This window comes from Sebastes umbrosus, chromosome 8 (genome assembly GCF_015220745.1).
Source record: "Sebastes umbrosus isolate fSebUmb1 chromosome 8, fSebUmb1.pri, whole genome shotgun sequence".
Taxonomy (NCBI): domain Eukaryota; kingdom Metazoa; phylum Chordata; class Actinopteri; order Perciformes; family Sebastidae; genus Sebastes; species Sebastes umbrosus.
In genome coordinates, this window is record NC_051276.1 from 20618387 (window position 1) to 20643213 (window position 24827).

General features: G+C 43.6%; 1 protein-coding gene across 3 annotated transcripts in view; it reads left to right on the forward strand.

The window, feature by feature from the left end:
- LOC119492824 (tetratricopeptide repeat protein 28-like) overlaps positions 1 to 24827 on the forward strand; it is a 177878-nt gene that overhangs the window by 101988 nt on the left and 51063 nt on the right. For all 3 annotated transcript variants that reach the window (XM_037777600.1, XM_037777599.1, XM_037777602.1), the window contains 3 exons: positions 5453 to 5600; positions 11301 to 11573; positions 13473 to 13603. In XM_037777600.1, the coding sequence (XP_037633528.1) occupies positions 5453 to 5600; positions 11301 to 11573; positions 13473 to 13603 (552 nt within the window). The remainder of the gene's footprint in view (positions 1 to 5452; positions 5601 to 11300; positions 11574 to 13472; positions 13604 to 24827) is intronic.

Sequence of the window (24827 nt, forward strand, 5' to 3'; positions counted from 1 at the left end):
CCCAGCGTCCTTGCCTGTGTGGAAAGCTGATTTCAAGTAATACATGTTTGTTTGAGACAGATGGGTTTTCTCGAGGAGTTATTGATGTATTTTTCTCCAGTTTGTATTTGTGTGTGTGTGTGCAGTGTGTTTGCAGCCCGCTGTCCCTATTTGATGGTCTGATTTGGGTTCCATTATGTCGGCAGCAGGGGTTCTGTTGAGAGTCGCCGCATTGGCACCAACCGCCCTGTGGGTGATCAGAAACCATCTGCAGCAGGCGTATCCTCAACACACTACAGCAGTGAAGGGCGTGGCACGGTCTAAACGGAGCTTACGCGGCTTCTATTGATTTCCACATTTGAGAGCATCTCTATTATTGCTGATCACCGATCAGGGCACAGCAAGCCATGTAAGTCCTTGGGCTGCTGGAGCACAGCTGGAGCAGTCGGTTCAATGACAGGCTGCCTGCACTGCTTGTTGGCGAGGAGTTATGCTGTTTGTTTAGAGAGACATCATTGTGTTTGAGATTTTTACAACTATAAAAATGTGGCAGGAAACAGCTTCAACTGTCTGTAAATAACATGACTACATGGGCGGGTTTCCAGCTCCAGTACCCTCGACACAAAGGATTTACAAATTACCGTAGCTATTTGATTTCTTGCTGAAAATGACAGATTCAGGATAGGGTAAACAAATAAATTTGGCAGTCTTTAGTAAGCATTTTGGCTTTGTAAGCACTGCATACATCTCATAGTGCTACCTGGGCAAATTAATTTTGATGTAGGATACATATATAGGCTCTTGGAAATATGCAACGACCTATTGACCCCTATCTCCTTCAAAAAACGTTCCCATACAACTAAAATGCATTGAGAATTATGTTTTGAGGGAAACGTATTTTGTTGCGTATTACGTTTGTTTTTGACGTTTCACAAATACGTTTGTCATGATAATCTGCGGAAGTCCGCATAGAGGAGGTCAGGGTGGTGGTTGGGTCAAACAAACACATGATTTTCGCCAAGGATCCAGTGTTTGTGTCCCTTGTGAAACTAAAACTCCACATCATAAACCGTATAGGTCAATTGGTTTTTGTCTGTCGCCATGTTGGATTTTTGAAACCAGAAGTGACATGAGAGGGTTGAGCTAAGAACAACCGAACGTTGAATAAGACATTTTTAGGTGACCAAAAAAGGTTATAATTAACTGTCATGAACTGAAAACACACTGAGAAAGGGTTACAGTTCTACGACGAAAACATGGACAACTCCCAGACCGGACAACGGTCAATCACAAGGTAGCCACGCCATAAAGCATACCTTGCTTTATGGTCTATTTGACTTTAAATGGGACCATAATTTACTAAATGAACATCATGCTGTATTGAAGAAGACTTGAAACTAGCGATTGAGACCATAAACTCATGTTTACAATGTTTACTGAGGTAATAAATCAAGTAAGAAGTAGGCTCATTCTCTCATAGACTTCTATACAATCAGACTTCTTTTTGCAACCAGAGGAGTCGCCCCCTGCTGGCTATTAAGGTTAAGGCACTTCGGCATTGGCTTCCTGTCAACATTGTCACCTGGTCAACATTTACTTATTTTAATCATGATGTTTTTTTTTAGTAGACCTAACCTTGTAGTTTTATTACGTTGTTTCAATTTACAACGTTAACCATGTGTTTAAAAGTGCGACAGTAATCCGGGAGAAAAGACAGCAGTTTTGTTGTATGGAACGTAATTTTTTAGGAGACGGTTGATTGACTGAACAAGGTTTTCCACATCCGTGGGAGACTGTGTGTTTTTGGTAGCATTCATCCTGTTTTAAGATGATAGATAAGGAACTTTGTACAATGCACATACAGCATATCTACCATGCTAAAAAAACAAATCATATTCCTGTTGTTCACATCCGTTTAGCAAGGATAGACAAAATATATTTTCAATGAATTCTTCCTTTAAGCCTGTTAGGCCCAGATCTTGAACAGGGATAGACAAGCGCAAACATAGACATGCTCCCAGGGGCTGATGACACCCCTGGGGTTACAGGGTACTGACGAGGAGTCTAAGAAGGGGGCAAGGACATATGTCGAGGCATTAATCTGCTAATAGGAAAGGAGCCTCTAACAGCTGGTCTTGCACCAAACTCACAATCTTAATCTTGTCAACTTTCTGTTCAGCTGCTCCGACTGTGGGGCCTTATTGTGAACAACAGAGCTGTCGCTGAGAGAAAATTGTCCATGTTTCATTCTAAGTGTCTTGTTAGGAGAGAAAGAGAGCCTATGCGACTGGTGTGCATGAGCTTGTTTGGGTACATGTGTGCGGAGAATGTTGGATCCCCGCAGTGTGTAGCACAGTGTACCGGAGTGAATAACTTTTTTTTAATTTTGCATCATTTCCCTCTTCCTCCAAAGCATAAAAACATGAATATTTAAAACGACATCAAACACGCATTCATGAAATATTAAAATGTGCGAGAAACAAGAAAAGCTTTTATCCTCTCGCTTATTCGTATGTGTTTTCTAGCCCCTCTCTCTCTCTCTCTCTCTCTCTTTTTCTCACACATACACACACATATGAACAAGCATGTACTGGCACACATGCGCATCAGCACTCCCAGAATTTACCCACGGGTAAGAACGACAAATCTTCCCACTCTATCCACTCTTCTGTGGTATCAGCACATTGCTGCATTAAACAGAGAGGAGGCAAAGATGCGGGAAGGTTCAATAATTTACCCTAGATTGAATTTCAGGCAAAACACATTATTAGAAGTCTTGGTTTGTGGATGTCATGTTGTACAAGATGCCTGAGAGATGCGTCACATTTCAGGAGGGCCTGTGTTCTGTGAGAGCTTCGCCTTTAGAGGAGTCATTCTCTTAATATACCTCCTGTTCAGAGAGATGGTTTTTTAGCTGGGAGATTAAACACTAACTTGTACCATTCTGCTGTATGTTGACAGGGCAAAGTTAATCTGTTGAGCCCTCTCTTTTCCTCTCTCCCCCCCTCTACTGTACCTCTCTCTATCTCTCTATGTCTGTGCTAATCACTGTAGCAGCAGCTCTAAGCAGATGCTGCTGTGTTTTAAAAAAATATCCTGTTAAGCGTGAATTAAGAAAAGGTTGTGTAGGGGTAAAAATCGTGCTCTCCCCTCTCCCATAATGCCAATAGCGTAGCCAGCCTCTTGGCGTCATATCTGCAGCTTTGTCCTCTTATGCACTATTTGGCATTCCCCTACCTACGCTAGGACGTATTCAGCTAATGTAAATTCAAGTGAGCCCTCTGTTTTATGGGCATCACTGGATGAATTGACTTGTTGGATTATGCAAAGGCTGAGGTTATATATCGTGCGTGTATGTCTTTGTGCAGCTACATGATGTGTTTTGAAGGCAGTGGGAGAATAATGGAAGAAAAAAAAAATCCTATGAGGCTGAACGGCACATTGATTCTGTCATTTTTTTGCCGTGGCTCTTTCGTTTATGCATTTATTCTCCTGCTTGTGTTTGCAGTATTTTTAATGCACTCTCCGCACACGGTCTAGTCTTTCAGCCGTATGTAGGACAGCAAAGGGTAAAATAAAAAGGATTAAAGAAGATTTTTAGTTTGAAGCGAGCCTTATTTTTATTCATCTTTTTTTTTTTGTCATCCTCTTTCCCTGGTCGTCTCAGTCAGGGCACGCCGCATAAGAGAATGAAAGAAAGATCTCTGGGCGAGCAGTCATATTGTAGGCTAAATCTAATCAAAGGGAGAAGTGCTTTTAAATGTCTTTTGTTCCCCCGGGCGAAACGTTTGTGGGCCTCCCTGCTCTCGCCAATGCGTCCTGCCCAAACTCCACCGCCACTAGATGCAATTAATATTGAGCGGCTACCCTGGCCTGCACTCCCCTCATATAATAACAGTGTTAGAACAAAGGTTAATGCTCTGAATCTAATCTCTGTCCTCGTCATTTTCAATGGAGTTGTGATGCAAGCGGAGGGAGGTAGAGATGTTGAGGGGGGCAGCAGGTTCTGGAGAGAGATTGGTAGTCAGCGGGGGGCTCGGACGGAAGCAAAATTAATTACTGGTCTCTATAAATTCGATGTCATGTCTCATTTTCTCTAATCCTCCTTCGCTGCCTCGCGGTGCTAACGGAGAAGCTTGGGAAGACTAATGAAAAGGCCTCTTAGATGCTAATGGCAAATTAGCCCTGGTGTCACTTTTGGAGGCTGCGAGTGGAGTGACTGTCTGCTCGGTGAGGAGGTGACCAGACGGCAGCTTGGACTGCCACAAGCACAAACACACAGAAACACCAGAGAAGGAAAGTGTTAAAACAAGACAGATAGCTTAAAATTTAGACACATTCTGCTGTTTCTTTGCCTCACTCAAATGCTCGTCCCTCATTTTTCCCTCATGCTGTGCTGCTATAATTGTTCGTTTCTGACACGCGAGCCCAGATATAACTATTCTGAGACGGTTTGCTTTCTCTTGGGGGGATTTAGTGGTTTGGATGGTGAATAATGAGCTGGATCTAGTTCCATCCCTCTCCTTGCTGCTGTTGTTAGACTGGACCCGAGTCAGGTTTAACAACTCACTAGGATTATTTTCTGATCAGGCCTCAGACGCAAGCATACTGAGTCACAAACTTGCTTGGATAAAACGTTTCTTTTCTCTCTGATGGTGAGTCCAAACAGACATTGTGAAGAAGAAAAAAAAAACACACTTATTGATGGAGCTTTGGATCCCAGAGACGGCGTCTGTTTTAGTTTTCAATCTGAAAAATGTTCCAAAACAATTTAGTCTCTCACAGAAAGATACAGTATGTCAGCAGTCGCATGCAGTTTATATCACAGTGGTGCTGAATTATTATCCTCCGCCGCAATGTGACTTTCTCAGCTCTGTGAATAACTGACTGGACGACAAATGCATTTAATTTCCGTCTGCTTGCAAAAGCCGTCCACAAATCCAAAACATGACATGAAAACAGACTCCGGGCAGTTGTGTTGTTATTTTACAACAGTGCCCCGACAAAGGGAATGCACAATCTGAAGTATTTATGGGTGTTCTGTTATTGAGCTGCAGACCGACTTGAGTAAGCAGCTCTCTCTCATTCTCCTTTTTCTTTCTCTTTACTTTTTTCCCAACACGGCCCAAGAGAAATCCCAGTTCTCTACTTGTGTGCACTTCACTCCCACAGCAAACACAAGAAAACTAAAATATTGAAGAGAAAAACAATAGTTGCTCCTGACGAGGCAGCCAGCCAGAGTGTAACATGTGCATTTATGTAAAACTTATAATCCAATTAATAAGTACAAAAACCCCAGTGATCACTCTATTATGGGAATACAAAGGAGAGAGGTGCCATGTTCAGAAAACTGCTCATGTGGAAAAAATGCAAATGGCGTGAAATGAGTGTGTCTAGTAATGTGTTTGTATAGAGCCCCATGCTGTGGCACTAGACTGGAGCTGATGACTCTTACCTCTCTCTCCCTCTACAGGCATACTTCCGACAGGGTGTTGCCCTTCAGTACCTTGGTCGCCATGCCGACGCACTGGCCGCCTTCGCCTCCGGGCTGGCCCAAGACCCCAAGAGCCTACAGCTACTGGTGGGCATGGTAGAAGCCGCCATGAAGTCGCCGTTACGAGGTAAGAAATGTCGTACGTTTGTGTTGACAGCGCGTTCATGTTTCCTGTCTGTCTGCTTTGCCACCTCCACGTTTTGTCTGTGAAATAATCCTCACACTCTGTCAGTCAATAAGCGTGTTGGGGTGACTTTACCTGCCAGTTTTTTCACCCGTTCGGCAGGCAGGCCATCTCTCCATCTGTCCGTCTTTCCGTTTTTGTGACTGACTGCTGGTGTCAAGTACTTACCTCCGGACTCTTGAGGCCTGACGCCTGCAGCTTCAGCATATCTTATTGTCAGACGGGCTGATCACACACACAGATAGCCCGTTATCTTAATGAGCATCCAACACTAATGCCATTGTCTGCATCTGCCCCTGTGTAAGCCTTTCTCCTAAAGCTGAGTGGATTCATAAGTAGCTCATTCAAGCCCAAGACTGTTACTAAAATGGGTTCTTTCTGTTATTATCTGTTGTATCAGCCAACTGCAGTGACCTGATTGTCCATGAGTAATCAGCGTGGGGCCAGCCTAATGAGCCTCAAAACAAACCTGGCAGCAATTTTACCTTAGATGACCACTGCAGAGGATTTGATATTCTTCAGATCTGTATGCCAGCGAAGACTGAGTCATCTTGCGGTCTTGCTTTGTCATCGACTCTTTTTCCTAAGTGTGCGGAAAACAGCGCCTGTGAATAAACGTGGCCTTGTGTGTTTTGTAATCCAAAATTTACTGAACTGTACAATGAGATCAGCAGCTCTGAAGGGCTTTGTTCGGTGAGGAATCAGTTTTTCTTTGATTGAATACAGTGCTCCTCTGAATATTCGTGTGCAAATGCAGAAGGAAAAAAAAATATTGCAAAAGAGAATAAAGAATGGAGAGCCCATCTGAGCGACATTGAGTGTATAAGCCTGTCGCTGGAGCCAAAACAAGAAAAGGGTTTGGGTGCGAGCCCAGACCTGAGCATCACGGACCAGAATGGATCCTCTCTGTAGGGGAAGACCAACATTTAGCCCGAGCCATTTAATCTCTTAATTGTTTACCTTATTTCCCACGGTGCCAGGCAACCAGCAGAGGACCTAATCCAAGGTGTGTTGAGGAGAGGTAGCTAGGTCAAAGGATTAAGAGCAATGATGATCCTCTCAGAGGGGCTCCTGGCACAGGGGGACGATAATCAATGTTACGCCAGCAAACAGGGAGGATAATCAGTGTTACGCAGTCAAAGTCCCCTGATAAGTGAAAGGTAGGCGAGCGTTCTTTCCTTCAAGGAGGAGCAGCGCCACGTTCTTGCCAGCCGTGTTTGTCAACCACGTACAGTAGCATCCCAGAATTCAGCTTGTTGATACCCCTCCCACCAATGTCATTTCAGTTGAGCAACGCCAAAGCTTTTTAGAAATGTTTCTTTAACACCTTGAGCCACAAAAATGGCTTCTCAAGTCGCTATACGCCCATTTAGATGAAGTCATTGTACACAGATGGTTTTCCACCTTCTTGTTTTGGGTTGTAACAACATTGTAATTACACTTGTAATCCATTTTAATCTCTTATAGCAGTTCTGCAAACACTGCATTATTCCCCCCTGTGTATAAACTCAATGTTGCTGCCATGTTGCCAAGAAAGCGCTGATTGTATCTAGCTGTGATTGCAGTGTTCACTTATCTTACTCATTTGTCTTACCACACAGACTTCTCGGCACACTGTGATGTTTACAGTCCTCCCAAAAGCACCTTTATGTTTATTTTCTGCCACAGAGCGAAGAGATGCATCCGAAGACATCCATACCAAATGAGCAAATAAATAAATCAGGAGAGAGGAAGAGCAAATAATGAACCTCAGAGCACCATATCAAGGCATATGTCTTCAAGGAAACAGTGTAGTGAATTCATCAAAGCCTGCTTTGTTTCCGCAGTAAAGTTAATATTATATGTATAATGCCCCAATTCTTAGTGTGTCATATACAATTCAGCCCTCTCTCCTTGACACACACACACACTCCCACTCCTCCTTGCATAGATCAAGGTTTCCTCTCATTATTCCAGAGTCAAGCAGCTGTTGTGCTCTCATGCGATTCATACTGTATTTCCCACAACAAAAGGCTCTCACACAGGTGGAAACTGGTGCATTCTCACCTCTCTCTTCTTACTGTATCTGTCTCTCCCCATCTGCTTCTTCCGATCATCCCGGCAGCAGTTCCCCCCCAGAAAAAATCAGCATTGTCCATCTGTATCATTGGGAAATGAGCCTCTCCTAATTTTATGTATTGGACGCTGTGTTTCATAATGTATGTAATCACATGGGTAATATTTTTCCTATTCATCCTGCTCCAATTCTGTCTCTCACTCGGCTGCTCGGGGCCAGAGAGAGTAAAAAGCAAAGGGTCCATTAGCCGTTAATTATCGGATTGTTTTTCACATATGCCAACTAAAAAGGGGCTTTTTCACTTGATGATCCCTCCAGATAAACCATAGAGGAGATGGTTTCACAGCGTGGCAGCTATTGATCCAGGCTGGATCACTTGCCGTTACAAACATTGTCCTCAAACTGGAGGATGTGGAGCCTGTGTTCATTACCATCTGTCCTGCTGAGGAGCCTTTGAGCAAAGTGCTTTTGATTCTTAAACACCACGAGTGCCAGAGGGGCTTCTATGTAACTCACCCTGACAGCTGATCTCCCTGGAGACGACGAGCAAGGGGAGAATTTTCCGACAAATCAATAATTTATCACATTATTACTAAAGGGGAGACACCACAGGTGAATAGGGTAAAACATTTTAACAAATAGATATCACCATGAAACTTCCCCGACCCCAGCTAATTATTTATATTAAGGCAATTATTTTACAATTCTTTTTTTTTGTTTTATGTTTAAATATGCAAATGAGGCATTATCTTATTGAATATGTGCTAATTTGCATACCTTTCCAAAACAGAAATCTGGATAAAGCCAGGTTCAAAATTCTTGTTTCATGTTGTTGACATGTTAGAGTCAAATGTTTTTAAAGAGGGAATTTTGGATAGCTCTTTGTATTACTCCATAAATCAGAAAAGACTGTCAACAGCCATAAAAAAAATCAATTTTTGCCATGTTTTTTGGAATAAAATGTTCTATAAATCAGGCTATGAATGATATATGAACAAACCTCTCTTTGTAGAAACATTCAGAATATAGATGCGAATGAAAAGTTTGGTGAATGTAAGTACTACTGAAGTGGAGATTAAAAATAATTTTGAGAAAACAGCCTTTAAAGATATGTAATGTAAAATATCCACACATTTTGCAACACTACAGATAAACAGGGTAAAAAATTGAACTAATAGATATCACCATGAAACTTCCCCTGTTGATTACTTACATTAAGACAATTATTTTTTGTATTACAAGTTTTCTGAAATGATTTATTTAAATATGCAAATGAGACATTATCTAGTGCTAACTTTCAGTGGATTTAGGAGAAATCTGCAGACGCAAATAGACAAAGTGTTGTAAAATAAACACCTAAATGTGTCTTTAGGATGTTTTCTTTCCACTAGTTTTAAAGAAGACATGTTATGAAAGCAAAATGGCCCTAAATCTCAAAATAGCCTGGCGTGTCTCGCCTTAGAAAATAAAAGGTTTCCGTCTATAAGTTCTTATTGTCAACAAATCCAATGAAAAGACCAAAACCTATAATGAACTGAGCCTACTAACAAGAAAGTTTGTTTAGCCTAAGCCTGATATAGCTTACACCATAAAGCTCCATAGTCCAAAACTATATAAAACACATCAGTGGGCCACAGTGTTGCACTGGGTGACATGTGCCTTCATTACAATCAAGGGCATTGTAGTGTATTTTGAGATGATTCCACATACACCATCCTACTGCCATAAATACTATACTAGTGCACCAAATCCATGGCGGAAAAAACATCATAGCCCATCAACATCATAGTTTTAGGAAATGATCAAGCCCTATTTTTATAATGAAAGTATAAAATTGTGACCCGTTTTTAAAACTGTACATCTTCAGTAGGAACCAATGGACATAGAGAGAGTGGAGTCAGAATGATAGATGCATTACTCAAATACAGGAGGGAGCATGAATGGTTTTTATTCACATGAGATGTCAGGCAGAATAACTCTTTGGTACATTGCAGATGTGTATTTCCGTCCATGAGTATACTGTCATTACAGTAAGGTGTGGTCCTGGTTGCAAACGTTCCCTTAAAAAGCCTTACACACAGTACAAGACAAAAGAGGAGAAAGATAGGGGGTGAAATGACTCTCTGTTATGACTTCCTGTTAGCTGTGTGCATATCAATGAGGTAGAGGTTGTAAGTCTTGCTTCACATCTTGATACAAGCCTCAGTAAACACTTTAGCATTTGACTTTGTGTATGTGTGCCTGTGTATGTGTGAAAACAACACGCGCCGATGTTGTCATAACTACCTGTTTATGAATGCGGCAGCCACGACACCTTTTTAAAAAGGATTCTTCTCCGCGTGTGATTTATGACTCAACTCTCGGTGTCACTCTGAAGGCAATTACAAGCTATGAATGGATATTATATGCACACACCGACTCGGTAAGCACGACATTCTGCCAAGTGCTGGAACAGAGGCAGTGCTCTTGAAAGAGCATCATCAGTTATGCTTTTGAGTGCTTGTGTGGGGAAGAAGCATCTCATATTGTGTGCGCGCGTGTGTCTAGGTGAATTAGTGTCTGTGTGTTTCCAAGAACTATTGTGACTATTCACTTGTCGTGCCTAAATGTTTGTCTAAATAAATGAAAGATATGGTTTATGAAAGCTTGTGCCTTATGCTGAAATGCAGACTACACAAAACAGCAGCCACACATAGCTACAGCTGTACAGGCACAGTAACACCATGCAGTCTTCTGTAAAGCGCTTTGACCTAATTAGTAGCAATGCTGCTCAAAATATTTGCAGATACAGTACCATGAGAATTAAGCATCCCCCAGATACACTCCTATACATGAATGCAAATATACCCTGACACACACAAATGCATCAATAGACACACTTGGGCGTGCCTCCCTTGCCCCCCTTCCTGTTGTTCGATGTTGGTGTCTGCCAGAGGGCTTTGTAATCTGGAGGGGCTGTGGATCCCGAATCCCGCGCGGCCCACCATTGATTTATGTCATTGTGTGCATTTTCAGTCTCTTCAAAGGTCACCTTGTGTGTCTCCTTTGCTCTGCATTCCTCTGCTGCCGCTACTGTTGTGCATTAGCTGCATTAGTTTCCCCGTCACTCTTTAAACTCTATCTCAGAGCCCACTCAGCCCTCTGTATTCTCCTCAAACAACCATATCAGCTGACACGGAGAGAAAGCAGAAATGTAATTTCGCTTTGTGGTTTTGTAAAGACAGTTGGCCACAATGCTCTAAACTGCTGTTGGAAATTGCCTGAGATTACCCCAGTCAGAGTGGAGGGAACAGAAAAACGGCTCATATGTTGATTTATTGTCAGATTGTCAGTGAAAGCCATCACTCAGCCCGAGCTACAGGCTACTCTTATCCAGGCAGACAAAACACAACCACTACTGGAAAAAAGTACAATCTGAATTCAGACAGCAGTCATGTTTGTCAGGGTCGGTAAACACGCAACACAGTTACTGCAATCAACGTCACATACTGTATTGTTGTCAGTCACCACGTCAGCACAAGGTTATGTTTTTTCGTGTTTTGGAGCCTGTTTCTAATCTCCTTCTTACCCATGTTCTTCCTGTACAGAGTCTCTCGAGCCCACCTATCAGCAGCTGCAAAAGATGAAGCTGGACAAAAGTCCCTTTGTGGTGGTGTCTGTGATTGGCCAGGAGCTGCTGACAGCGAGCCACCACACGGCCTCTGTTGTGGTGCTGGAAGCCGCTTTGAAGATCGGCACGTGCAGCCTCAAGCTCCGCGGCTCCGTCTTCTCGGCCCTCAGCAGCGCCCACTGGTCCCTGGGCAACACCGAGAAGAGCACTGGCTACATGCAGCAGGACCTGGAGGTGGCCAAGACCTTAGGTAAGAGGCCTGAGCTGGGAAAGAAGGAATAATAAAGTAGATTAGATAATGATTAGGGTTGGGATTATTCTGTTGATTAATCGTTTAATCTTTGAAATGTCAGAACACAAGTGCAGAACACATTGTCCCAGAGCCTCAAGTCTTGAAGATGCTTGTTTTGTCCAAAAATCTAAATATATTCAATTTATAATTATATAAACAGAGTGTCTATTTGCACCCATGTGAGAATAGTCACATGGCAGCTGAATGGCTTTCTGCCAGAAAGATTTAGTCGTAGTAGTAGTAGTAGTAGTAGTATTAGTAGTAGTAATATAAAGAGCAACAAAGTCAGTGCAGGTAGTAGGTTGTGATGGACTAATGGGTCAAATTCAGGACTTTCACACAGGAGGCCTGAGTTTGAGTCCCATGAGATGCCTTGTTTTACACTAAGTTGATTTATTATTTTCTGTTTTATTAATTTCAGTTTTCAGTCGCAGTTTGATTAAGTTTAGGCAACAAAACTTCTTGGTTGGGTTCAGGTAAAATATACATACACCACATATATACATACAGTATCTAATGTGTGCCCGGGTCGTTGGCTGGTTGTTTGCTACAAACACCAGGGTGCTTGTCTCTGCCATGCTACATAAACCTGGGTGTAAAAAGCCACATTGAGTATTGCACCCCGGGTGCAAATAATATTGTTGGCTACTTACATCTGGGTGCTAATAGCATCTACCTTATAAAAAACAGAGAAAAATAGCAAATCCTCACTTGCCAATGTTTGGCAATAAATTATCAAAACGGTTGGCGATTAATTTTAGCCAGTGATTAATACGTATGCACATATTTTCAGCCACACATTTTTGACTCTGATGCCAATGTCGGTATGTCAGTAGGTCCACCACTTTGGTCTAGACACAACTATCTGAACAACTATTGGATGGATTGCCATGAAATTTTGTACAGACATTGCTATTCCCCAGAGGATGAACCCTACTGTCTCTGATGATTCCTGACTTTTCACCTAGTGCCATCATGATTTGTCCAATACTTTGACTTATGACCTGCAAACTAATGACATTCCCATCAGCCTCAGCTGTACTTTTTACTTTTGGTTTTGAGCATTGTAAGCATTATACAGTACCTGCTAAACATCAGCATGTAAGCACTTAGCTCAAAGCACCACTGTGCCTAAGTATAGCCTCACAGAGATAAGAAAAAACAAGATTTGTTTACCTTTCATCTCTTTGTATTTTTCCCCATTTGAGCATCTTGCACAAAAATTTAAGGTATTTAAAATATGCAAGAAATTGACCCATTTCTTTGTCAAAAACAGATGTTACTAACTATACGGAAAGTATGGATGCACTGTGTGGGCGTTAATATAGGAGGAGGAGAGAAGGTTTGAGAGAAAGACAGTTAAGGAAAGAAAAAAAACTTGAGGTAATGTAGGAGAAAAAATGAAAGGAGTAGAGTAGCACAGACTGGCTCCACTCGTCTCACCCCCACACAGTTTGACACATGACTGGGCAGAGCAGCTGGAGATAAGGAGCTGTGGTTCTCAGGTGGTGCACAGAGACTCGCGCTTTACTTTGGCCCTGTCTGTGGGGCCTCTCTGTCAGGCAGAAATAATAAGGCTTTCCCCTCTCACCCTCTGGAGCATTGAGATCAACACTACCAGCTGTCAGGGAAGCCGCTCTACTGTGGAGAACTTTTAACGGCCACTTTCCCTTTTAAGGGCGCAGTGGCATGTCAGTGGCATAGATGTGGTTCATCACATCGCTGCTCAACAGTGGCGGTGGGATGATGGGGAAATAAAACACCAGTTGCTTTGTAATCACGTAGGCTGTACTGTAAATATGCTTTGTCGACTCTTTCATTTCTCTTCTCATCTCTTTTTTGGTTTTTCCTCTTCAGGTGACCAAACGGGGGAATGCCGTGCTCATGGGAACCTGGGCTCGGCATTCTTCTCCAAGGGAAACTACCGCGAAGCGCTGACCAACCATCGCAACCAGCTGGTTCTGGCCATGAAGCTGAAGGACAGAGAGGTAAGAAGCACACACAGTTACAGACGTCTTTAAAAGGGTAGAGCAGGCGAACTGTCACTGCAGAGGACAATGAATTGAGGTTAAAAAGTTATTTTTTATTCCGAGCCTCTTATCATGTCGTAGGTATGGGATTGTGCTGTGCCCAGCATTCCTCTGTTCTGGCTGTTTAGAGGGTATCTCAAGGAGGAGTCTGAAGGACACAGAGATGCTGCTGCTCTTTGTCTATTTAAAAACATGGGTGTCAAGTTGGTGCGGAGAACGGATGAAGGTGATGGGGGGAGGAGAGATAGAGTGCGAGGCAGTTGAAGGAAAGGCCAACAGGGTAGCCTCAGCAGCTGGTTCACCTTATTATCAATGCAGACCATTTATGCAGATATTATGCAGATGTTTATCTGGTCCATGTAGCAGTAAGTCTGGGGCTTTGTAACGTACGGCTGTTTTGGAATGCAATTTACACAGATTAAGTTGTTTGAATATGGGGCAAAGAGAGAGAAAAGACGAGTGGGAGGGGAAAGAAGAAAATGAAGGAGAAGGAGGGAAATTAGTTAGACAGACTGATCCACTTTTCTGTTCCGTTTGGTGCCCTCTTTATTTCCTCACTCTGTCTCCTGCTTCTCTCTCTCTCTGCCCGACCTCTGTGGTCATTGTTGGGGTGGGAGACAGGTGCTTGTTCCAACACAATTCCCGTCACACGAGGAGAAGAATGGCCTCCGTTTCCCCTTCATTCCTTATCCTCCCCACCAGGCCTGCTTGTTTGTGTTCCCTGATATCAGGAGACATTTAAACAGTCCAGTCAAAGGCAGCACAATGCGCCAGGATGAAACTTACGGTTGAAGAATGAGGCCGGAGGTCCCCTTGACACTTCTCTCTCCCACAGTTTGAGGATATGTGCAGAGCAGACGTATGATTATGAGTTTACAGACAGCAGTGCCAAAAAACCTCTGTCATGTAATGAGGTTAGAGAGAGAGCGATGGGGGAGAGTCATAGAGGACACACGCAAGGTCCTCAGTGTCTGCTGCGAGGGTTTGACTGCTCGGCACATGGTTGGCTGTAGCAGCAACCGGCCGGCCAAATTTCTGATTAAATGTTTCAACTTGTATGCGTGCGAGTGTGTATATGGCCACTACCATATCCAGTGTACAGACTAGTATGAGTGTGCTCCTAATGGTGTTTAAAGACCTAGCAGTACGGTATCCGTATATCAGTATCAAGCTGCTGTAATCCACAGTGCTCCACACTCTCAGCCACTGAGGCCCATGCTGCTCACATGTTGCTTCTTAGAGGAAAACAATACCCAAACTGCAACCCCATGCTTACACACTCATGAGTGCCAGAGGGTCCCTGGACCCAGTGGAGGTCATTGAACACCTTTGATAGTTGCATCATATAGAAAACGTCCTGATTGGCCCTGCACGCCCCCCCCCCCCCCTTACTCCTCTTGTTCCTCTGAAGGCCCCCTAATCAGAGTCATATGTGTGTCACACCACCTGGTCTCCCTCAGAACACACTGGAGCCTGGCGGATAGCTCATTACGGCCGGCCCGATGTTTTTGTTTCTGATGTGGACGTTTTATCTGGCCTTTCTGAAGCTGAGGTCACTTCCTAGAGGCCGGGGACAGGATGTTGATTCTGACTGGATTTCCAGTGTGCGGCCTACTAGTCTAGGAGAAGTGGAGAACAGAGACAGACTTTAGACTGAAGAAGTGGCATCGATTCCAATCCTCAGTGATAAAGAAATGTGTGCCATATGTGAATTGTAATAAGTTTAATGAGAGTGCATTGAGAATGTCCTGGAGACTTTAATGAAATCATATCCATAGTGAAATGTTTGATGTGATAAAAGGACCTGGTGGACCATGTGGCTTTGATACGACGTGGGATGTGGGTTTTTGATTCTGTTGAGCTTCAGGTTTTGATCGTGTGGGAAAAAAGGCTTGGAAGATGATAACAGACGCATTTAAATGAACTCTATGAACTTGTTACAGTTTGTGTGTGGGTGTGTGTGTCTAACCAGCCCAATAGTCAGCTCTAGTTTTTTATGTTCGCTGATAGATAGTTTTTGTTGTTTTGGCCATCATTCCCATCGATTACAATGAGATTGTACTCATCTGGGCATGTGGGGATATCACTGGCTGAGAAAGTAAAGGTGAATGCTAAAATTACCCAAACTGTCAGTTGTAAACATCCGACATTACCAACATGTCTGGTGCACTCACCTTCACTTTTACCTCCAATTAAAATGGTTTAGACCAGGGGTTTTCAAAGTCTGAGACTGTGGGCCTCCCCTCAGACTAAAAGGTAGGACTGCCCCCTCTTACGCCGGGTTCACACTGGATTTTCGGAGAAGCGCTGCCCACGTTCTTTCGGCACCCATGTAAACCAATTGGGCTGTTTCCACAGGACGCACCGTGCAACAAAGCTCCGCGGCTGGCTCGCAATGTCCAATGATAGTTTCAGCGCCTGGTCTATTTTCTCTGTCAGTCGATTAGCAAACTAATTGGTTGTTTTGGTCTCAGTCGACTAAGATTTCTTTTGTAGATGAGTCGTTTCTTATGCTTTTTTGTTTATTTCCAAGTAATTTATGAGCACATCTCTGGTAAACACAAGATTTAAAGTGGTGCTTTTGTGTGATTCTTATTGATTCACAGATCTGTTGATTAAATCAACTAATAGATTAGTCGAAAAAATCGTAAGAGTGTTAGTTGATTAAGAATTTCTTTGGTCGAGGACAGCCCTAGAAAAAGGCGCCCTCTCTCCCCCCCTTTGTTTACTTACTTCATTTCGTTCAATTCCTGGATGCCTATGGGATCATGATTATGTTATTTGATCCCATAGACACTCAACAACTGAGCCAAGATATTCTAATATTGCTGTTTGACTTAACTTCAGACTAAGTTCAAACACATGAAAAAGGTCTGTCCTACGGCATTTATTAGTTTCTGACTCCGGGAAAGTGGGAAAAACAGTAAACTACAATATCTCTGAACTATCTCTTTAAACAAATCAAACACATTCAGCCTATTCAACATGATTTTCTTTTGATAACTATTATAATATTTTTTCGCCTGAAACTGTTTGGATTCCCCTTGGGAGGCCTGCCTCCCCTTTGAAAACCTCTGGTTTGGATAATCTGACTAAGCTGTTGGCTTGTTTACAACCTGTTTGATCATTTTTACCACCAGAGTTATTTTTTCATGGTGGACTTTGTTGTAGCATTGTTTCCAGATCTCAGTAATGTTATCATAACTATGATGATGGACTAAACTCAGAAAATAAGACACAGTTGTAATAAACTGGAATTATCATTTATTTTTTATTATCATTATCACTTAATCCCTTAAAGGTGGTAATATGATATACTGTTTGTCACTAGGCAACATTTACCTTCTGCGTATATCTGCTAATACTTCTACTGATACCACCACTACTGCTAAGTACTATTGTAACTCAAAGTTTACCACAACACTTCAGCTACTAGTCTCTACTACCGGGTGCCTGTGTGTAATGAAGGAGCAGAGAGAGACAAAAAACAGAGACTCCAGATGAGTGTTCTCTATAAATCAGGAGGCAGTACAGTACCTGGGTCCTGTTCTATCAGTAATGGAGCCATGCATCGGATCTCTGTTCTTCTTCTAGGGAAGAAAATCTCTGTTGTTGCTCTTAACCGCACAACGCAGCAAAGAAAAGTTAGTTCTAGTGTTGTCCACTTGCCTGTAGCTGACCAGCAGACACTAATAAATCCCCCTGAACCTGACCAGGATAATCATCTGTAAAGACGGAGAGCTGAGAAAAAAAAAAAAGAAAACAGAAATGCAGGTCGAGCTGGGGAAAGGCTCAAAGAGTGAGTGCTCTGTCATCCGCGACTGGGACTGGAAGCTGCGGTCCAAACCTGTGAGGTCATAGGCTAGCGTGAAGTTAGTGTTTTTCTTTTAGCTCGCTGCCTTTTGGAAATATCCTTAGCAGATTTTCAGCTGTCATATATACTGCAGATAGAACATAAACACACTCCCAAGTCTTTTCTAGCTGCGTGCGTCTTTTCCAACTTTTTGTTTTTGTCCCAGTTTCCACACCTGGCTTTATCCAAAAGGCCTGCCAGTAACCATCTTTAACAAAGGCCTTCTCTGTCATTGTGAAACAAAGCTGTTAAACTAGGTCTTTCCTCTCCCAACTCCCTTTCCCGTCCCCTCTGTTTGCCTGTGACGTTTTCATCTTAAATAGTAGGTTTAACCAGAAGGAGGTAACCCCTAATTTTGGGGTGTGAGTATTTAGGAGAAACTGAGGCGGGCTGGCAGTGGCGCACTCTGTAATTATGTCTTGTGTGATGTTAAAAAGAGGCTCCGCTGCCGACTCCCCCAACCCCAAGTTGAAATGGAAATCACGATGAGGGAAAAGGAAAAAGGATACAAACAATGTTTTTCTTTTTCCATAGGCTCCACAGTTCTACTCTGTCTCCTACCGTCATTCTCTTTTCTCTCTTTGTTTATCTATACTCTCTCTCCCTCCCGCTCCATCTGCCCAAAGGAATTTACTCAAACTTTGCCCCTCACTCTGAAAGTGACACGGACTATTTCATCACGGCTGTTTATCTTGCTGCTAGTTTGGGGCTGTATGGATTCTGCTGGACCCCGGCTGATATAATGAGGCGGACGGCTGAGAGATGAGCCTCTAAATAAGGGGTGAGGAAGAGGGCCAAGTGTGGGTGTTCCTCTTGTCAGGGTCAGGGTTTGTCAGTGTTTGTCAGCACTCTCGCAGAGGAGGGGATCATTAAGGAGTCATTAGGGTATGGACGTGTGCCTCTGACGCCTTCCTTGGGGCCCCACGCTAATAGAGGATGGCAGAGGGGGGAACTTGGCGCCCCTGTCTCCTTTCTTTAGCCTCCACTGCTTTGCTGATTAAGAAGGAGGATTTGGGGATGATTAGAGGGGCTAATTTGGCTGCAATGCTGGGTAGGGTAGGGGGGGGAACGGTGTCCGACTAAATAAAAAGCAACACTTCTCACTTCACAGGGCAAAGGTAGTCTGAGGGTGCACTCAGCTGTTGATATTAGCTTTCTAGTAGAACCACATATATAGAGGTACCTGCTTCTTCACCTCCTGGTGTGCTCCACGGAGGCATAGAGCTGGCCGCGGTGGTGCAGCGGCTCTAACAGCATGTCCAGCCCGCTGTGCCTTAATGACACACAGGCTCTCCTCGGCCCAGTGGTTCAGAACTGCTCTACAGCAGCTCGCTTAGCCATGAATCGTGAGAGATGGACGGCAGGCATCGGCCAATGGGCCGTGACCAGAACTGGAAAACAAGGATGTGTGTGTGTGTTAATGGGAGCACACATCTGTGTTCCCGTATTTCCAATGTCCTGTTCATGTGCATGTTTGTCTCGAAACGTTTCCGTGTGTTTGCGAAGAAATATCGAGCACATTTCACAGAGGAATGTTGGATAGTAAAATGTGTGTAAAACTCGAGATGGTTTTCCACTGTAAAGGTTTGCTTGAACTGCCCTTGAGATGTATTGCTCTTGATTTGATTGTTGCAGCACATGTGCATCAGTTCAGAAAAAATCAGCAGATATGTGTGTGTGCATATGAGTGAGAGAAAGCATGTGTAAACGTGTGTGAATGTCTGACTGTGGCTATGATTTGTGCTTTTACAGGCTGCAGTGTAATGGTGTATGTACTGACTTACCCGCAACATACCGTTGACCCCGAACATGGAGCTCTGTGTGTACACGCGCAGCAAAATCAAGGTTCATAAACATGTATTTCCTCCGTGTGTGTGTATGCACATGTATGTGCGCCGTGCATTTGCTGCATTCGAGGTGACGCAGCTTTGTGGCTCCCCCAGTGGAGCATTTGGAAGGCTGTCAGAGAGATGAATGACTGCCGTTACATCGACTACTGCTCTCTGCCTCTCCGCTACCTCCTCCCTCCTTCCTCATCGCCCTATGCTCCATTTCTCCTTCCCTCCGCCCTTCCACATCACCTCCGCTTCCTTTCTTTACTTCTCTTCCCGTCTCACCGCATCTCCTTTTCCCCTCTCTTCATCTAATTCTTTTCCTTTCACTTTATTTGTCTTATCCTTTCTCCATTTTACAGAATCACAGTCACCATATTGTGTGGGAGAGTGGCCTTTAGGAAGAGCAGACACAATCCGCTGTTAAAGGATTTCTCTGCCGTCGGGGGCTTGGGTTTTTAAATTGGCTCCGCAAAGCTGAATGCTGTATGGACTCCTACATTTACTGATCAAAGCGTCAATACACAAGCATCACTAGCCCCGCCGCTAATGCTACTCTAACAAGACCTTAATCGAAACACCGCAGTGTCTCGTGTAGATTGAACCGCTCACAGTTGGGAAGTTGAGTAATTTGTCTTGAATATTACACCTTGTCTATCTTTTTTCTCCCAAGCTGCTCCAATCAAGGACAATACAGAGGGACGGATTAGATAACAAATAAACAGTGACATGGTCACAGGAGACTCCATCGCTCTCTGATACGCTGCTGTGGTGCACTGTATGATTATAGATGACATAGATAGTGCTCATCAGAGGGAGGAGGGAGTCCAACAGGCTCCTCGGGGCTTCCTACTGCACCACAGGACACCGAGTACGCCGTAGAGATTTTAATCATTAGGAAAATCAAAAATCCGATCATTAATCTTGGCAGACGGGGTTTGATGTCATGCGGCGAGAGGGATGAAGACGGAATGTGCCAACTCATCTTCCCTAGATAATGGCTGACGATAAGGGACAGAGCCCGATCAAAGGCGTCAGCCAGCTGAACGTTAGTTCGCATGGCTTAAATTGAAATGAATTGTCAGTGTAGCCAACTGAAACACTCCCACCTCCACTTCTTCCCAGGCTTATGAGCGGTCCCATAATAGTTCTCACTTTCAGGAGAGCCGGCGAGTAGCCTGAAGAGGCAGGCTAATGTGTTGGCTTTCAACCCGCGTGATTAATTCATTATCTGATCTCATCGGTGTAATCCTCGCTGTATTTCAGAGTCGGTGAGTCATTTTCATGTCAGCCCTGACCCCTGCCATCACAGCAATCTAGCTGTTATTCACAGGTGACCAAAAATGCATCAGAGTCCAGACTCGGGGCAGACCTCCCGGCTAAACCCGGCACTCCCTTTTCCTCCTCCTCCTCTCCTCCTCCGGCCTCAGTCCAGCCCAGCCCTCATCCAAGCTGGCCAGAGAGCCATTTAAAGCTCTGGAACTGCATCCCTTTCTCCAGCCCGATCGATAGTGGAGCTGTCAGCAAGACGAATGGAGGCTTTAGGAAGTCCATTTTAATGAAGGAGAAGGAGCAAGGGAAAGAGAGGTACTTGGAAAAAGGGGGGGTGGAAGGAGAGAGGGAGAGCCACCGAAGGTAGTTATGAAGGGAAGGAAGGAAAAGGGAGAGAGAAAAGGAATGTGTATGTGTTTATTGAACGTGTGTGTAGAATTATGTGTGTAATACTGTCTCCAGTGACAGGGGGAGGGGAGGGCTGGACTGGGTTGATTTAGCTACAGTAAGACCTATTTCTAGCTCAGCCGTGTGAAATGGCTCCTTAGCTACAGTAACTTGTAAAGCACACCCCAACACAGAAACCTATATTAGTGGACTGAGGGGATTTCATCTGGCCGGCACACCAACACCACATCAAGTCCTCTGGCTCATGAATCATGTCAGCAGCTCTGTGGTAAAAAGATATTGTTGTGACAAGGGAGAGCTACAAATCCGAGGCTACTCCCTCCACAACTGCCCTCAGTCGACACACTGGCTCGCTTCAAAAGCTTTGTGTACATTTGCATTTGGAAGCAGAGGATGTCCTTTGGAGCAGTTGTTTAACTTGGGATTCTGTTGATGTTGTACTTTTGTTTGTTTTCAGCCTGTTTAATAGGCATTCTGAGCTGATACCCTTTACCTTACATCAATATGCAGAAAAGGGCTGCATGCTAATGGATGATTAGGAGTTGAGGTCAGAGGTCAAGCACAGCCAGTGATGTAGAGCAACAATCTCCTCTGGGCAATGGCCCAGCCCAACCCTGTTTTCTCTCATTGGAGCAATTACTATCCCTGATTAGTCAGTGCGACTGTGGGAATGATTGTCGATTTATGCATATGGCCAAATACCTACTCTGGTCAGCCAGAGCTTTACACGTCAAGAGTGCTCAGTGCCCTGATAAAACCACTGACATCCAGACAGATAAAAGACAAACTGGACCAGAGACCTGGAACAAAACACTGAATAAAGATGAGTGTTGTACAATAAGTCACATTTAATGCCCTCCTGTCTTCTTACTACTTTTCTGTCCTTCTGTTTTAAGGAGCCAAGGTGGTTCTGTGTCACCTGAGGTAGGAGGCTTGGTCAGTGCCCCTCAGCGTCTGATGCCGCTTTAGCATCTGCATGGGACGCATCAGGCTTTCAACTAACTCCAAAGTAAACCCATTCGCGTCATTATTAGACAGGCAGAGCAACTGGCGTAGTATAAAGACCTGGGTGAGAGGAGAGGTTGGACGGGTCAAACAAACACAGGAATTTCACCCAGGAGACCGTTGTTCATGTCCCGTGTGAAACCAAGTCAACGTTGACTTATTTGACCATAATTTTGTTGCATAAATTCTGTACTTTACTAACGGCAGTTATGCAGCAAGCGTAGTATTTTATTTTCATTGTGTTTTTGGATTGTCCTTCCGTCCGTCCGTCTGTCCATAACTACGCCAAGGTCACTGACCTCACGTCTATCCCATTCTTGTGATATTTCAGGAACGCTTTGAGGGATTTTCTTCAAATTTGGCACAAACGTCAACTTAGAATCAAGGATGAAGTGATTTGATTTTGGGGGGTCAAAGGTCACTGTGTTCATATGCTAATTATGACAATTTCACACAAATGTCTAACATGATAAAATGATGAAGTGATGACATTTGGAGAGACATGGATTTACTGCAACTTGACTGGTTGGAGGAGGCATACAACCGCGTGGCGGTTATTCTAGTTTATATAACAAGCATACTTATTTTAACCCCAACAACAATCTTTTGCTAAGCCAAACCAAGTACTTCTGTAATTGTAAATCTATAAACTAAGTAAACCTACGTTGGAAGTTTATTTTGCAAAGAGACCGTATGCATGCAACGAGTGGAAACTGTACGTTTCCTGTGAACACGGAAGTTTATTTTGAAAAGACACTATGCATGTAACCGTCTCCTACACGCCCAAAGCTGACGCTAGAGGGGTTCCTAGAGCATCATAGTTTAAAGTGTGGGGCCGCTGACCAAGCTGCCGTATTTGACGAGTTGGTTGGTGACTATTGTGTTAGTTTTCTCTAATGATATCTTGAAGAAATGTATGGATTTCCTTTCAGTGGCCCAAAGTAAGCAATAAATGAATAAATAGACAAATCAACAATGTGTGCATCATTCCTGAAATTATCTTTCAATGTATGTGCAATTGTCTCTGTATCCTTATTCCTGTTATCAATACATGAGATATTCCCGTTAACAACACTCGGCACAGTGACAAAGAAAGGAGCTACTGTATGTTCATTATCATGGTGCAGTATATTTTGTTCTCCTGTCTCTGAAAGAGGATGCACTGTGAAGGAATGCCCCTCCTCCTTCTTTCTCAGATCTTTTAAAGAGTGAAATCAAAGATAGGAGCCAGATTAGTCCTCACCACTCAACCATCTGTAAAATAGAGACGAGCTTGTCCTCAGAGATAAGGTGAAACTCAGATGGTGCGCTGGAGTTTTAACCAGTCTGTGTGTGTGTGTGTGTGTGTGTGTTTGGGGAATGGTTTCTGTATTACGAGGGAACAAGGGGTCTCCCAGGGAGAGAGAGGTCAGCGCAGTTACAAGCGTTTGATGTTTGCATTATATATAGCTGCGGCGCACACTGGGATGTAGGAGACAGCATTTTTGCAGAGTGAGGAAATGGTCTTCTGCAAGACTCCCTGACATCACGCCAAAGACGGGGATTATAGCTCCTCAGTTTGGCTCGGCTGAAGCCTCCTAACAACTCCTATACACTGAGACACTCTCTTTCTCCTCCTCACTCTGTCTCTCTCCACTCTCATCTTTAGCTTTTGTCCCGAGTTACAGCAGTGTCAGCATTCTTGTCCCTGTGGCACAGTATCCAGACCTTCCCCACTCTCTCTTGGACGGGAGCCCTGTGTCTGTATGAGGAGGTGGAATGTGTCTTTGTGGAAAGCGCTCAGAGAAAGCAATAAAATGGAGAGAAAATACGAGGCCCCAAGTGAGTGAAATGAAAGTACTCCATCTTAGGAGGGGATGGAGGCCTACGGTTCTGCTTATACTTGACCTTGCAGCGCACACAGTACGGTCTCTAAATAACAGTCGAGACAGACCTTCGCTGGCTACACATCAACGTCAAAAAAAAAACACTATTGAATGTTCTGTCTTAAATAGAGAAAGGAACCGAATGGAATCAAGGTTGTAAAATATTCAGTGGAGGGGCCCAGAGGTAAAGGCTGCTCGGGTATTTTATTGTAGCCACACTCAATTTTGAAAAGTTAGTAGCTATTGCTGGTGCTGTCACCTAATTTAATTGTAGCCATTGGCTTTCGCTTTTGGGGAGATGTGGCTATCACAGGTTGGTGCCACGCACACACACACACACACACACACACACACACAAGTAAAATTGCACACATACACTTTTATGAGATTAGTGATTACAAGGGCATATATTTTGGTTTTATAATAAAGAGAAATGCTGTGTAAATGATCGCATAATTAAAGCACTAACACAACATAAAATAATCTTTACATTCCCTGATCAAGACCTGGTACTTGACATACTACGACACATAATGTATTTTCATCTTTACTACAAAGAGCACTGTGCTTTACCGTCTTATCGGACCCGATTCGACTGTTATCAGGCCATTAAATAGGCATTATCGGTTGCTATAAGCACCATAGATATGGGTCAATAGGGGTCAATAGGGACCTAGTTTTTTCAACATGTTGTAAAACTGAATGAAACGTTAGGATTTGAGCACAAACAAAAAGGCTTTTTTAGGTTTAGGCAACAAAAACAGTTAGGTTTAGAGAAAAAAAAGTGTTTTGGCTTAAAATTACTACGTTTCAAACGTGAAAGTCTCCTGTGATTTGTGACCCATCCATCACCCTCAAACACAACCCCATATGGAGTGTCATGCTATCAAAACTACAGCGCCTGACTTCTGCTTCTGCTCCTGTCAGAATTTCTACGGTTGCTAGAG